This window comes from Drosophila innubila, chromosome X (assembly GCF_004354385.1).
Source record: "Drosophila innubila isolate TH190305 chromosome X, UK_Dinn_1.0, whole genome shotgun sequence".
In the NCBI taxonomy this organism is placed as follows: Eukaryota; Metazoa; Arthropoda; class Insecta; order Diptera; family Drosophilidae; genus Drosophila; species Drosophila innubila.
Window position 1 is genome coordinate 31,595,259 of NC_047626.1, and position 17,115 is coordinate 31,612,373.

At 33.8% G+C, this 17,115-nt stretch overlaps 1 protein-coding gene and 1 long non-coding RNA gene across 3 annotated transcripts in view; both read right to left on the reverse strand.

Annotated features, from left to right (window-relative positions):
* The window catches only part of LOC117793411 (nuclear factor of activated T-cells 5), an 82,004-nt gene extending 68,018 nt beyond the window's left edge, over positions 1-13,986 (reverse strand). For both annotated transcript variants that reach the window (XM_034633746.1, XM_034633733.1), the window contains exon 1: positions 13,716-13,986. In XM_034633746.1, the coding sequence (XP_034489637.1) occupies positions 13,716-13,827 (112 nt within the window). In that variant the 5' untranslated portion in view covers positions 13,828-13,986. The remainder of the gene's footprint in view (positions 1-13,715) is intronic.
* Positions 9,570-13,324, reverse strand: LOC117793448. Its single transcript, XR_004618272.1, has 2 exons — positions 13,212-13,324; positions 9,570-9,861 (listed from the first exon to the last, which is right to left on the reverse strand). It is a non-coding gene; the product is annotated as an uncharacterized LOC117793448 (long non-coding RNA).
* Positions 13,987-17,115: the final 3,129 nt, after the last annotated feature.

Here is a 17,115-nt window from a genome sequence, read left to right on the forward strand (position 1 = left end):
CATTAAAGCAGGCAGATAGTAAAATATATAAATTGATATATATACTCTACTGTCGGAGACCCCGTACTTACTATGAAAAAAAAAGTTTTTTCATACTAAGACTTGGATTTCGCCCGATCGGTCCTCTGACAGCTATATAATGTAGTGGTCCGATTTGAACCATCTTTGGTCAGGATACATTAAACCAAGTTAAATGCATATTGTATTAGTTTGGTTAAGATTTCTCATAAAACAAAAAAGTTTTTCACAGTAGAACTTGATTTTCGCCCGATTGGTCATAAGACAGCTATATGATATAGTGGTCCGATATGAACCAACTTCGGTCAGGATGTATAAAACTGACTAAAATGCATATTTTATCAATTTGGCTAACCCGATCGGACCTATGACAGCTATATGACAGTGGTCTGATTTGAACCAATTTTGGTCAAGAGAGCAATTTAAATGCATATTGTATCAGTTTGGTTGAGATATATCATAAAACCAATAAGTTTCTCGCACTAAAACGTGATTTTCGACCGATAGAAAAATATATATATTCAGTTAACAGGTAATATCTTCCAAGCCCCTCAGCCAAAATTTATGTTTCATATACCATAAATGCAAAATCTTACGTTCTACAAAATACTTAAATTTAATAAAAATCGTTTGAGCCGTTTTGTCAGAAATCGCCAAAATGTAAGCTAAAAACCTTATTTCACCTGTAAAGTGTTACCTGAGTACTTTAGTTACTTTAAATGTACGCCTAAAAGCTCTCAAACACACCTCTTCAATGATATATAGAACATATATGTAGCTTCTATGGTTTGGAAACTGTTGAGGTTTCAATTTTAGCGGGATTTAGCGTTTTCCCGCTAAACTAGCGGCTTTTTCAAAAAGTCGTAGAACAAACATTTCTAGATTTTTGAAAAGGAATAAATCCCCATCATTACATCTAAGCTTTTTAAGCGCTTTGATACAAACGGACAAAGAGACAAACAAACAAACTGACTTTTCATCTCACGTTGAGAAGTCCACTAAAATTTTAAATTTAATTATCTTTTGATCTAGTTGTCATTTAGGTGATAAAGGTATCCTTTTAAAAAAATACAAAATTTTACCAAAAGGCTAACAGCCCCATTAGCTGCAATCATTTTTTCCCTCCCACTTACACGCCCGTATCTCATGAACCAGGTAAGTTAGAAGAAGTTTCAGTATGCCATTTTGTAAGTTAGGACTAAACCTTTCGATCGGTATATAACTCAATCTGATTAGACAGGCATAGCAAATTTTCCATATTAGCTCTATATATTTCTAGTCGCCTTTCGCACTCTTCGTGCTGCTTTCGTCACTAGCGCGAAATGCCGTCCGCAGTGATTTATTAAACAAGAATTTATCTCGGTACATTATGCCTATTGGCGTTTTGCAGTATTAGCGTAATGGAGTCCAATTGAATGTCGCTAATTTTTTATATGAAGTTTTTAAATCCGGTCGTATCGCCATAAGTGGAAATTGGGCTTACGAATGAGTAATAAAGGAATACTTAATGAATTGAAGGAGGAGTTTTATGATTGGTTGCTTGTAAATGTTCAAATATACTGGATTTTCGCTGTTGTTAAAAATCTCAGTCGTTATTATTTGATTAATAATTATTATATTATAATATACACTAATTAAAAAAAATTGCACCGCAGTGACCGCAGTGACAATTGACGTCGCACAGTTTAAAACTTCCGTTATAGTATCTTTAGACTGATTACCACACAAAAACAAAGGAGTCACGTAAATAGCTTTACTCTGAAAAGATACACTTGCGGATAAAAAAAAAATTGAAAATTGTCAATAAATTACTAAAGCTGAGAAAGCGGCCATAAAAACAATTCGATCGGAAAACTTAAGCATTCGCGCCATTAGCACCAATGTTGGGATAAGATCCAACATAGGCGACATACTAAAGAATTTTTGGAAAAAATTGTACGATACAGAGATAACCAAGGTGCAAAGGAAAGAAGAACCCTCTCTCCAAAAGAGAAATATATTTTTAAGCGCTCAAGCACAGAAAATCAGTTCAGTGCTTAAGATATAAAATTCTGGTTTATTCAGTCGGTAGGTACCCCTATTACCAACTGATCTGACTGGCAGTGTAATCAGGTTTTAGGAAAATCAACAGTAGAACTCTATCTCGACAGACGAAGAAAACACTTTACAAGAAGCTCAACGTTTCAGTACTTTTCCATGGTGTGAAAGCCTAAGCAGTAACGCAATCAGATGAAGCTGCTCTTGGGGTGTTCAAGAGGAAAATTCTACACAAAATCTTTGGACCTGTTTGCGTTGGCGATAACTATCGGGTGGAACGACGAACTTTATGAGGTGTTCGATAATGTTGACATAGTATGAGGACGAATGAGCACAAAGCAATTTCGCCGACTGGGTCACATTGTACGTTTGAAAGAACACATTTTAGCTCGTAATCTCTTTGATACGATAAAATGCGGACAACAAAGGAGAAGAAGACCCCGGATACGTTGGAAGGACCAAGTGACTAAAGCCCTGTCAACCCTTAGTGTTACCAACTGGCGGAGCAAGGCAGGAACGCATTAAGTCAAATTTTGCATCAGGCCATGCCCCAATAGGGAATATAGGTCATATAATTATAATAAGAGTTTTTAAAGACCTTTTAATAGAAATCTTTAATAACTTTAATTTTTGAGGAATAAAATAATACTCTTTAAAGACAATTGTATTGTTTTTGAGGAGTACTTTTTTATTTCTGATGAATAAATTTAAACGTCCCAAAAAAAATGACTTTAAGGACTTTCGTTTCTAATTAATAAAATTAAAACAACATACTATGTGTAAGTTTTTATTGTGGATTATTTTAGTAAGTATATGGGCCATTTCCCATAAATGTCAACCGCAGCCAATAACGTGAAATTGATCAAAAACTCACATAGAGTAAAATTTTCTTTCAGAAACATTTTCAAGCTACTTGTTTAAAAATATTACACATGAATTAGATCACTATTATGTGCATACAGACTGAATCTTTGAACAAATTAAGTTTTATATTTTCTTAAAAATTAACCTCCAAAATGGATTGTTTGTATTATAATGATTATTTGACGAAATCTCTCTTCTTGCAGCAAAAGGTTAATGAAAATGCAAAGAAAACACTCCACTCTGAGCTTCTTAATGACTAAAAAATTTAAATATATTTTTAACAAAAAACATAAAGATCAACATTTCGAGTGCGACGGTGATCAAAATTAAATAAAAAATTAATTACTTAATATTTAGGCCCCGTACTTTAAAAAAAGTACATGGGTCTAGTCTATTAAGTTTGTTTTAAGAAAAATGTGCGTAACAGGCAGAAGGTGGCGGGGCCGACCCTATAATATATATATATTCCTGATCATCATCAATAGCCGAGTCGATATAGCAATGTTCGTCTGTCCTGACGTCCTGACGTATGAACACCTACATCTCAGAGACAATAAGAGCTAGGGACACCAAACTTGGTATGTAGGTTCCTCTATATTCCAAACAGATCAAGTTTGTTTCAGAATTCGGCCACGCCCCCTTTACCGCCCAAAAATCGACATAGAAATTTTCATATCCAAATTATAAGAACAATTTGAAAGCTAGAAACACCAAACTTGGTATGTAGGTTAGTCTATATTGCAAGCAGATTAAGTTAATTCTAGAATTCGGCCACGCCCCCTTTACCAACGATAAATCGACATAGAAAATTTCATATCCAAATTATAAGAACAATTTAAAAGCTAGAGACACCAAACTTGTTATGTAGGTTACTCTATATTGCGGGCAAATCAAGTTTGTTACGCTTTTGGATCGGACAACTATATCATATATCTCCAATTGGACCGCTCTGTCGAAAACCAATGGGTCTTTTTTTCTTTGTTCTAAGAACGATATAACATTCAAAAAATAAAAAATAAAGCAAGTTCCAGCAGTTGAACGGCAGGCCGGCTGAGCCTCATTTACGCAAGCTTCTGCTCTGGTGGTCCGAACTAATTGGAATTAATCAGAGATAGAGTCTTAAATGAAATAATAGCGAATAATGTAAGAATTATAAATAATTAAATTATTTGTATTGCAATGTACCTACATATTTTTATTATTAAACTTAAAAACTGTCCTTGACCAGAGTGGAAAACGAACCCAGATTCTCCGAAACTGAAGCGGTGACTCTACCCAGAGAGCGATTGGTGCATTATTTGTTTTATATGTCAATGTAATGTTGTTAAATATCTTACGCCTATAATGCTTCATGAATCGAATTTTATGTATCGAGACAATGGGGTCACAGTTTGAAAACAAATGTGGTTGTTTTGTCAACCAAAAAATAAGAACAATTCTGTCACGAGTCATAACCAAATGTGCTTGATATTTTTCGATCTTTTTTCTTTGAGTTAACTAATTGAAAATATTCGGAACTAGTTGTTTTTTTGACTTTTTATAACCAGTTTGCCATACTGGCTTTTCTAATCAACCCGGTACTTGAAAAACAGTTTTAGAATAACAATTGACAAGAGTTCCGGTTTGGGATGTTTGTCAACCCACACAAATATAGTCCTTTTGTAACCAGTTAAACTCTCATCTCATTTTAACTTCTCCTAGCACAGTTTTAGAGGGACAGTTGATAGGATTTATGGTTTTTGTATTTTTTAACTCACACAAATTTAATTCCGTTGCAACCAGTTTAAATTCTCATCTCACTTAAACTACTTTTAAGACAGTTTTAGAGGGACTGTTGATAGGAGTTCGTGTTTGGGATTGTTTTTAACTCACACAACTTAAGTTCTCTGTAACCAGTCAAATTCTCATCTCATTTTTGATAATTTTAGCTAGATTAACACATCCAAATCTTATCCGATTGCAACCAGTCTAATTTTAGTTGCCTTATTAGTATTTACTAAACTACTTTTCCTTGTACTAGTTCCCTTTATACTAGATCTAGAACTATTAGTTTTTGACACTAGTTTACTTTTTCCTGCAGGGATAAGATAACAAATAACATAAAACTAAACTTGTTTAAAATACGTATGCTCTAACTACCTCTATATTCCTCATACATATTTCATTTTTAGTGGTTTCTATAAATTCAAAGAAAAGTATCTCGAAGGTTCCAGTTAATAAACAGCTGACTATCGCAAATCCACACAGATGCATTAAAAATCATATATCGTTTCTATTCCAAATTTAAAAAAAATTAGGTTTTTACAATGTGGGGAAAAAATATCGAATTTCTGCCAAAAATGTAGTCATTTGAACCAGTGTGAATTCCAACGAATTTAATTTACCCTTTTACTTATTTTTTAAGTAGCAGATATATAAATGAAATCTAGGAATTTTTGACTTGAGAATCCGCTAATGTACAAGGACAAACATATGTGCTTGTACAAATTGTGCTGATTCAGCATTTAAATACATTTCAACGAATAAAGTATACCCTTTTTCTAGTTTGTTAAGTAACGGGTATAAAAAATCACCTTATTTTACTGTGCAGATTTTATTGTCCGCTACAGTGTGTTAATCATTTAAGGCCACTTAGATACAAGAAAGCATTAACATCAGGACTGAGTTGTGTTACACTATTGTTTCTAACATAATAAATGTAGTTAGTCTGTAATAAAAACCGGCTACACGGGGAATTCCATGCTTGCATTCATCAATGTTTTCGCACGTGCACACGATATTCAAGTTTTCAATAATGGCATTTCCGGTGCACCTTTTCACGACCCCCAATGCTATCCGTGCTCTCGTAGAGTAGCTTGACAGAACAACAGTCAATTGACTTTAACAATAAACTGGAAAGGGAGGGCCTTTTGCGCACTTCACAGCCTCTGTTCGAGATTATTTTCCAAGAAGCTTTTTGCAGTGCTGCGTTTTAATCTTAAGCAATTGTCGTTGACAATATTGTAATTAAAAAATATTCTTGAAATATTTGCTTACTTTTGTTAATTTTCAACATTAGATAAATTTTCTTCACTTGCCCTTAAATTAATCATAATACATTTTATGACAAAGCTATCAAAACTATGGAGGCATTCAGCAGGTAATTCAATCAGTAATCAGTACCTGTGGAATGACATAATACTTTTTCATAAAAACGTGACAACTACACGCAGTAAAAAAATGCATTTATCTAATTTTAGTTATTTAAAAATACTGCATCAAGCACATATTGACTCATTTTGCAAATATATATTTATTTAAGCCAAGAATCGTAAAAAAAACACAAAATTTCAACAAAAAAACTGTTTGTCGTTAAGTATCAGTAATCAGTAACATGTATCACACTTTTTGTACGATAAATTTTTTGTGATACCGATACTAAAATTTGGTATCACAGTCTTCAAATTATATAAAAATTTTGCTGAAATTTCCTTAAAATTACATTAAACAATGGGGCTCCGTCCCCTGCTCGCTTCGCTCGCGGTGAGGTGCGGCTACAGTCGAGCACGCTCGACAGTAGGATACCCTGTGCCCAGTGTCTTTATTAATGCACCACTGAAATAATAAATCACTCGGTATCATATTAAACGTTGTTTAAATTAATTAGAAATTGATTAATCACAAATCGTAATCGTAACCGCTCGGAATCGATGTAAAGTGTGTCAAGAGTAGCCACAAACTACAACTTTGCTCAGCCTGCATTCTGGCAGCACCTATTTTCCTCTCTCACTCTCTCTCTCTCACGCTACAAATTCGAGCCTGCCAAAGGCAGCAGTGCGCGCGAAATTTTAAATAAAAGACAATGTCTAATTTTATGAGACTTTTAAAGCGAAAAATGTAAAGTTTTTTTTTACAACGATAATAAGCAGATACTTATTATATATATGCATGTGAAATCGGAAATATTAATAATTAAAATTATTATTCTGCAGCTTTCAGTGCTCGGCAAATATGCAAAAGTAGTGCTGCAAAATGATCGCCTTTCCTCTCATGCAACTTCATGCATAGCAATCAGCTTCTGCCCGACTATATTGAAAGTTGTGACGTCATCAGGAATTTTGCCACGCAAACATACATATTTATATATTAACACAATTATATTTTAATCTAATTGTATATTTGTATATACATAAATTATACATCAACAATTTCATTACATGATACCGATAGTACTTTTGCTTATCGCTCGATTCTTACACGGTAACCAAAAAAAAAAAATGCGTACTATTTCGTAGTGGCTTTGTGCGAGCCTTGCATATAAACTTATACATGCTGTCTCGCTCGCACGTTCAACTTGCCATGCAAATGTAATTATTGAATTAAATGTAATACCGAAATATCTTCTCTATTTTTGGGTCAATCGCTTTGAAATTTTCAGGGTCGTTTAATAGACTTACTTCCCACCTGATTGTTCAGTTAAGGAGTGATATCTTAAAAATTGCGCCTGTAAATCATTTTGTGCGATTTGTGGGCGAAGGGTGCGTGGCATCCAAAATTGACCTGCGTATGGTATCCAGGAACCGGTTTTATAAATCCTGTTCAAATCCTGGCTCAAATCAAACCACTATATCATATAGCTGTCATAGGACCGATCGGGCGAAAATCAAGTCTTAGTATGAAAATCTTTTATGTTTTATGAGACATCGTAACCAATCTGAGTGAATATGCATTTAAGTTAACTAAATATTTTTTAATTTTTTCCATTATTAGTTATTGCCATAGTAAGTATGGAGTCTGCGACAGTTGAGTATGCTCGACTGTAGCACCGGCCCACTAGTTCATTTTTAAAAATAAAGGGTACCTAAACGAGACCAAGTAACAAAAGTGCTTTGATTAAAGCCATACTGAAGGAATGGTCAAGTCTACCATGTTTCAGGCACGTGTACAGTCCATGTCGCAAAGTTTTCAAGCTGGAATTGAGGCTAACAGCAAGAACAATAAATATTAGATTGTTTTTCTCCTCATTTTTCTATTTTACGCCATTTTTGCAGTGTTTGCATTTTGCAAACAATTAATTGACAGTATTTTTTGTATTTCTTGTGTTATAACCATTACTTAAAAATAAGTAAAAGGACGCATCTCCGACCCTATAAAGTATACATATATATTTTTGATCAGCATCAACAGCCGAGTCGATATAGCCATGTGTGTCTGTCCGTCCGTCCGTCCGTGTGAGCGCCTAGATCTTAGAGACTATAAGAGATAGAGTAACCAAATTTGGCACACAGATTTCTATATACCCCACGCAGATAAAGTTTGTTTCAAATTTAAGCCACGCCCCCTCCTCCCTAACAAACCGCGAAAAACCCACCACACCCACAATTCTTAAGAAAATAAGTATTTTGTGGTAATTAACGTTATCAATTTGTATTATCTATTATCCCACTGAATCGCATCAGGATCAGATAAGTAGAACGCCAGTTATTAAGATTTAATGGTTTCAATGTAATACATGTAATATCTTTAAGGTACTTTTATATAAGTATAAGTAACGAGTCCCCTATGTTCGGGATCTCGCCTTTCCGACTAGTTTTTGATATTGGTTTAATTTTTGTTACTTTTTGGGTTTTATCTATAATTAATACATTTAATACAAAAAAGCCTCTACACGAGGTAAAAGTCTAGTGACGAAAGCATATTCCAGCCCCAAAAATTCTGATATCGAATTTTGCGACAAACAAAATATAGTTGAATATAAATGTTTTAAATAAAAATATAAATTAAAACAAAAAAAACAGACACGAAAATTGGCATTCTGCACTGTGCGCAAAAAGGGTGAGCTACCACGAACATAAAAATTGCGTTTTGCGCAGTGTTGAATGCCAATTTTCGTGTTTATTTTGTAATAATTTGTATTATTTTATATTAAACTTTATTTTGTTAGTAAAATTCGATATCAGAAATTTTGGGGCTGAAATATGCTTTTTTGTGTGAAATCAGATATTTTTGCAATTGCTTTTGCTTTTGAAATTTTAACTTTATCTTTAATGCAGACACATAGTAAACTGTGTAAATTTATTTGTTGAATTTTTTTCATATTTAAAAAAAAATCTGGATTCTTTAATAATAAAGAGAAAAAGAACACATAAATTTAATATGCGTTGCAGAAAGGCACAAGTAATTTAATTCATTTAAACTAGTTTAAGCTCGAATTAAAAAAAAACAAAACTTAACTGTCTGGCAACACTGGCTATTTCTAAAACGCAAATCAAAATTTTCTGCGCAAAAGCTGTCTGCTACATAGGTTTGCTGATATGACACTTTATTGTTGCTGTCATGTTTGTTAATTGGTAATATCTTGCCGAAACGAATATTTATAGATTTAGGAATTTGTAAATAATAACAATTGTACCAAAATGGCCCCACGGCCCCATTAGCTGTATTCATTTAAATTTTGCCCCTTCCATTTACACCCCCTTATTTCACGAACCAGTTAAGTTAGCTAAAGTTTTATTTTTTTTTATCAAATTTGTAATATTAGTTGTATATATTGCTAGTCGCCTTTCGCACCCTTCGTGCTGATTTCGTCACTAGCGCGGACTGCCATCAAATAAAAGGGCCCATACTACAATATTTTTTTAAGAAAAGTTATATTGGTGGGCCTATTTTCGTTTTGCAAACAATAAGTTGACATACAGTATATAAAAGTTTTATTTTTTTCTTAACTAAAGACGTACGTCACGTTCGTGATCCTTGAAATTTGCATATCTTTTTGTCTTCTAATTGTCTAATTTCAAGATAGAATCTGAAACATATTGTGTTGAATAATGACTTGATTTGTCGGTTGTTGTTGCACACAATAAATCTGGTCATGCACAATCCTTACCGGAAATTCTTGCAATTGTGACGAGTCACTTGTTGTTGGGGGGATTTCTATTTGCTTGTTTGGAATAATTGATAGATCTGAAATTACAAATGTATATTATTTATACTGGACTCCATATGAAGAAGGTAACAATTTAGATAAGTATATTCATCTTTACGACCACACTCATTGTACTTCACCCCTGTCTTTCTGTCTCAATATGTAATTGGCCACCAAGTCTCGTGACTAGACTTCGTCACAATATTAAATGCAATTTTCTGCTCTCTAGATTAGTTAATGATCTAGGGGCGTTGTCGCGCGGTTTTGTTTTACAGGTTATACTCATATTGGGTATGCAAAGCATTAAACGGCCACGACAGCCACGCGATACAAAAGTTGGTTTATCAATTGAATTGTGTATAGAATTTTGTGTCATTGTTGTTTATCTTCATCTCTCCCGTTTTCTCATTCGTTGTAGTGCATTTGAGATTTTGGCGAGCCTCCACCTCAATAATTTTATTGTTACGACGTTGTTCACAGCTAATCGACGATAGACAGGCAGTAATGCATAATTGGATTTTCACAGTCTCTCTCTCTCTCTTATGGTTGCTTTTGTTTTATTTGATACCTCGCAAGACAACGTCAGCGCAGAGACAGCGTCAAAACAAAATGATTTGTGTTTGTTGCTGTTGTTACTGCTGTTATTATTATTAATATTATTATCATTGTTTTGCTGTTGCCTATGAAATCTGGTGTTTCCTTGCGTTCGTTTCAAATAAATTTTGTAGGCAATCTTTCTGAGTATGTATCAATAATATATCAGCTACATGTGGTGTACACAACTTAACAATGTACACAACTTCTCAACTTAATTGGTTCCTGAATTAAGTAAATTTTGCATATTAATTTTTTTAGTTATAAACAAATCAAAACTAAAGTGTTTATTTTTTTGCATTTTTCATAGATTTTTGACGCCTTAATAAGAAATCTGGTCAAATTAACGTTATACACGTACACACTAGTGATGTAATTAAATATTAATTTTTTTAGAGTTTTCCTTGAATTTTAAACTAAAAACAGCTGAAAAAAGCTAAGCAAAAAATAATTTTCTTAAATAAAAAATGTATGGCTCTTTTAATCTAAGACTGCGTTTGCATAAAATAAAGATATATTCACTAGCTTTTAGAAAATGGGGCAGTAGCTTTTGAAAATCGGTTTTGGCATTCACAAGTTATGATGACAAAACTGGGCGCACCTCTAAAAACAAGTAAGAAAAAAAAGACAGATGCTTAAAAAATTCTAAAAAAAAAAAAACTCTGCCATAGAAAAAAAAAATGTTTTTCGTCGCTTGTGACCCCAAATATATCCAAAAGTTCGTTTAATACCAATAAAGCTCAAATTTTTTGCAGTTATTTGAGAAGTATTTAAAAGTTTTTGTTGTTGGAAATTTTCTGCTCATTGTTATAAACAGCAACAAATTTATAAAATATAACATTTTTTGAGAATAACGAATGATTAAATTCAGGCTGCCAGCTGCCCCTGCAATTGGACCTGTGTGTTTGGTTAAGATAACTTAAAAAACATACTTAAGCTTAATGTGAACCCGATTTTCTCCAAATTGTAAAATATCGTTAAATTTAAAAAAGTATTAAAAAAATTAAAAATTTAAATTGCATAAGAATGCAAAAAAAATATTTTCGAAACTGCCCTTTATTTATTTTCTTATTTTTTTTCTTTTAAATCTATCTCCTTTTTGTAACGATTTGTACGATTCAGACTTAAGTACCGAAATCAAAAATTTGTTCTTCAAAAAAATGTTGTATTAAAAATTAAATAAACCGATGCTTTAGTCGAGATCCCGACCATAGCATACCAGTTACTTATTTCAATATATATAAAAGTACTTACAAGAAATTACTACCTAATAAAATATACTGCATACTTTTAGGTGAGTGTATTGAAAAAATAACTTTATTAATAACTTTGGCTAGCTATTACTCCCGTTCATCTAGTCCGATCTTGCTGCGGTTAAGTGATATTATAGATAATTTTAATAGACAACGTTATTTACCATAAAAACTGTATTATCTTAAAACCTGTGGGTGTGGTGGTATTTCGCGATTTGCGTGGGCGGAAGGGGGCGTGTCGAAAATTTAAAACAAACTTGACCTGCTCCAACGCACTTGGAGTCTGTGGGTGAAAGTTTGATATCTCTATCTCTGATAGTCTCTGAGATCTAGATGCTCACATGGACGGTCAGACGGACATGGCTAAATCGACTCGGCTGTTGATGCTTATCAAGAATATATATACTTTATAGTGTCGGAGATGTCTCCTCTCTCTTACATGCATTCTAACGAACACAAAATACCCTTTTACTTATTTTTTAAGTAACGGGTATAAATCTATACATATAAAGTTGTTTGTCCGACTGACTGAGAATTGTACCGGCCAAACGGCTCAAGATACAAGTTTGAAATTTTAACAAAACACAGATATGACAAATTCATCGGCGTTTAAGACGGCGTTCTTCCAAATTCGCCCTATAAGTGCGTTAAATTCGATGTCAAAGTTCGCGTTTTGATTTCAATATAGCAGCGTTTTATCAGCCAGCGGGTTCAGAATCTAGATGGTGCAGAGGATGGTGTCGTAGACTCACGCACACGGTAACGTGGGTTCAAACTCAGGCAGACCAAGCAAGATTTAATTTTTTAATTTTTTTTTTTTAATATTTAATAAAATCTCAAAGGACTGCAACATAAAATTAGTTTAACAGATGCCAAATCTGCTGTTAACAGGCTGTGTTAATTGAATGATTTAAATAAAATATTTTTTTTCATGTTAAATTTTTCTTATCAATAATAATGTGTTGCTACATTAAGTATTTTTTTGTTGTTTTTTTTTTTTTTTTTTAAACCAAGGAAAATTTTACTTAGGGCTGCAGCATATCATATTTGCTTAGCAGCTGTTAAAGGTTCTGTAAGGAAGCTGATTTACACTTAACAAAATAATTTTCTTTAAATAAATAATTTTTTTTTTAAATTAATATTATGAAAGCTAAATAAACCGAATTGTTTGTAAATTGTTAATAAATAAATGCCGCATTTAGTATGCTTTTCGATACATCACTTTGAATGTCATATCGATATTTACTTTGCATAAGTATCGCTTCTTAACATCAATAAATAGCGATACCCATCACTAATTGTTGAAAATTAATTTTGGCGGCGAGAGGATCGGTGGCATCGGTGGTTGCGCTGCAGCCCAATTTGCAGCTACATCAGCCACAGCAACAGGTATATTGTTATGCCCAACAGCAGAAACAACAGCCAGCAACAAAAACAATAGCAAAAGGAACAGAAACAAATGTAGATGAAGAAGCAACCTAATAACTCAAATATTATGAAAACTTTTTTTTTGGTTTTTAAGTTATCTCAACCAAACTCACAGATTTGCTTTTGCACGCCAAGTCTTAAATTTGTTGACCAAATCTAGATTTTTTCGCCAAGTCTGTCTTTTTTCCCGCCAAATCTGGCAATCTTCCCAAAGTCCAATTGCAGAGGCAGCGGGCAGCGTGAATATAATTATTCGTTTCTCTTTCAAAAAATGTTATATTTGTTGCTACTTATTACATTCAACAGGAAATTTTAAACAACTAAAAATTTTAAATTCTTCTCAAATAACTGAAAACTGATAATAATTGCTTCGTACGAACGGTGAAAAACATAGTAGTCTGATTTGTATAGGAAGATTTCATGTCATTTAGCAGGTACTGATTACTGATCCATCAAAACTAAATAAAAACATATATACATCTCCTGCTATTTTTAATTGCCACAGGGTAAACAAATGACGAGTGTACGAAAAATTGCTGAACTGAGTGTATGTAAAGGCAAAGGTAAAAGCGAAGTAGGGGCAAAAGCAGAGTATAAATAATAAATAAATAACAAACCTGTTCCTCCTCCGCGTACCGCGTATGTAGTAGTCGCTTGCATGGATGATGAACTGGTACCCAATTGGCCCGCGCCGCCGGCTCCACTGGTTTTTGTGAATTTTAAAAGCATTGCGATGATCCGTTTTTGTTATCGCCGTTGTTCGTTACTGTTATTTTTCTGTTTTCTGTTTGTCGTGTGTCCGTATACGCTCCAAACAAACAAAGCGAAACAAAACAAAATAACACCAAAATTATTTTATTTAACTGATCTTTTTACAAAGTCGTTTATTTTTTTTTTTTATAGCAATTTGTAGTTTTGTTTTCACTCCTGGCTAACCAACTTTAGTTAATCAGCACTTCACAAACAAACGGAGACGAAAGCCAAAGTTCGAGCGATGCCAACATCAGCGGGTACGGGTTTTGGGTATTTGTTGCCTATTTTTAGTAACAACAATTTTTTCTGTATTGTAGCGATTGACGCAGGGACAACGACGACGGGGTACATACAAATAAATAGCCTGGTTCGCCTTTTTTCTGTCTTATTGCTTGGCGCAGTATCGGCTTTTGTTTGCTTATTTTCTATCAATTATATTATTGTTTGCTATTCCACACACACTCTTTCCACTATCAGTTTTTTTTTGCACCTATTCGCTGATGTCGACGTTTTTTTTTTTTTATTGTGGTGTTGGTCTTTCTATGTTTCGCTCATATGGTAATGCACGCGTTGCGCGTGTATGTGTTCGGTTTACTTGTGGCTGCTTTAAAAACGTCAAAATATCTGCTTGAAATAGCTTGCAGCTGATTCATTCTATGCTTTAATCGCTCGTACTAACAAACAGCTTGTTTCGCAATAGTTTTTGTCAAGAAACACACGTCTTACACAAGAAAAAAACAAAATAATTGATCTAGTTTGAGCAACACGCTTACTCTTGCATTCAACTGGTTGCAAAGTGTTGCCAGATAGTTTGTAAACGGCAGAATACCAGGGCTGCTGACTTTAAGAAAATTTATCGGAGCAACTAATCGACTTAACAAATCCTGCGATGAGCACCCGGTTCCTCTTTTATCGTTCATGAACCGAATTATTCACTGTTTACCGTTCGATAAATATCTCACATATATCGATCACCGATCATTGCCCATGAACAACTGACCAACGGAACGAGATGACTGCTTTATTTTACTATTTTACTTATTACAAAATTGTTATGTTCATGTCTTATCGTTTGTGCCAGCTCGATGTTTATTATTTTTATTTTCTTATAGTCAATTTACACTGAAAGTCGTTTCACTAATGTAAAGGCCGATATTTTGAAGTCTAATTGTCAAATTGTAAATTGCTCATTACTAAATTTATTATAAATTGTACATAAAGTTTGTATTTAAATGTAGATAACGGATCCATCATGTATGTCCGACGACTACTTGAATGCATAATTGAATTAATGAGGGATTGACGGCTTACAAAAAATATTTCAAATATTAACTGGCATTTTTTGTGGTGGTAAATCGATTTCTTATCAATTTTTAAGCCAGGGCTGCCAACTTTTGTCAAAAACATCGTCGTTAATAATACGGGCTCGCCTAAAAGCCGTTATATTTAAGCCTTACTATCAAATTTTTGTATGGTAAAGGCCTACTTAAGGGCTCTATACCGCCCTTTTTCGTTACGGCGTCATACCGGTCTTAGTGTAAAAAGACTATTAATTATCGGATCTGTCCATATATTTTGTTATTTTTCTAAAATATTTGTATATCGATAGGTATATAAATAATAAATGTAAATATATTATTTAGTTTGAAAATTGGCGGGTTACAATATTTTTTTCTAAGAGGGTGGTGACAGTATCTTTTAGATCAGGGAGAGAGGCAATAAATGCATTTTTTCTTGAAAGAAGAGAAGAAATAGGAAGAATTTTGGTAGACCACAAGGTTGGAAAAATTGCAACGAGTAGTTCGACTTGAACGGTTAAGAGGAGCGGTTGCCTTTCACAGGCAGACAGTTTTTTTTGAGGAGAGTCGTGCCTTGTGCGGCACCAGCGCGTGTGTGCTTCATTTGGTGTTACAGCCAACATATTTGTGCTCGTTGGGTGCTGCGACCAAACTTGTGCTGCGTCGGTAATTGTGCCAGATCAACAAAATTTCGTGCCGCTGCAAAACCTTTGTGAAATGTGACGTCAAAAACGCAAGACCGGCTGATTTTTGTGAGCGTTTCAACCCAGAGGGGAAACTCTAGTCGTCGTTGCGAATCTCTGGAGGCGTTTATTGATATCAATTCGTCCGATAGAACCGCAGGGAGCAGCCCGTTGTCAAATTGTACGAGTGAGTCAGATCCAATTCTCACCACAAGTCTGGCCAAAGCTCTAGGTTGAAAAGCTGCAAAAAACATTTGCTTGTCTTTCTTTGTACCGCCATAATAAGTTCAACGCCGCTGTCTTAAATAATTATTAATTACTTGAAAAAAGAGAGTCGAACGAAATTACAAAATTATGAAATATAAATTAAAATTCAAAATTTGAAATCTGAACCTACATATTTAAAATTAAAGTTAAAATAAAATTTAAGTTAAATTTAAATGTATAATTTGCTTAAGTAAAAGTAAAAGTGAAAGTAAAGAAAAATCAAAACTATAGATAAAATATAAAATGAGATTAAAAAAAAATGGTTAATAAAATCAGTTCAAAGTAAAAACCCGACAAACAGTTTAGGAACAACACAAAAACAATAACATTGTAAATTAATTCAACAAATACAATTTATTTATACATACATATATACAGATACAACAGTGCCCATAAACATATATCGCCCCTTTACCTATCCAGAGAGCTCTTTAGGTAGGCAAGGTAGTCATTAAGCGATACATATTTACATTTGCATTTAATCACACAGTAATCATCACAATCACATTTATTTATCACACTCACCTGTATGAATTTAAATATATATATTTTTTTTTATATAAATATATATACATATTTACGACAATTCCCGCGGCGTCTCCGCATCGTTGTCTTGCCACCTCATCTCCGCCAAGCTTGTTGCGTTTGCAGCATCGATGTGTTCCTAGCCTGTTTCGTTTGTTTCTACCTTGTCGCCGAATCAATGTTTGAAATTATACATACCTGTAAATATAAATTAAGACACTATGTTAAATCTGGAGAAGAATAAGAATGACGAGATAATATAATACTTACCTGATGAAGTTGAAGATGAGTCCGAGTACTTACTACTGAAGGGGGAGGGAAAGACATGGAGGTCAACACCTGTTGAAGAAGGGTCCATTCGGTGACCAACTAGAGGGTGGCTATCTCAGGCAGGGCGGGTACGCCTGGATCCTGTTTGGATGAGAGGTGGATCAGTGTTAGATTTTTGCTTACCGTTTTGTTGTTGATTGCAGGTTTTGTTGCCGTCTGTT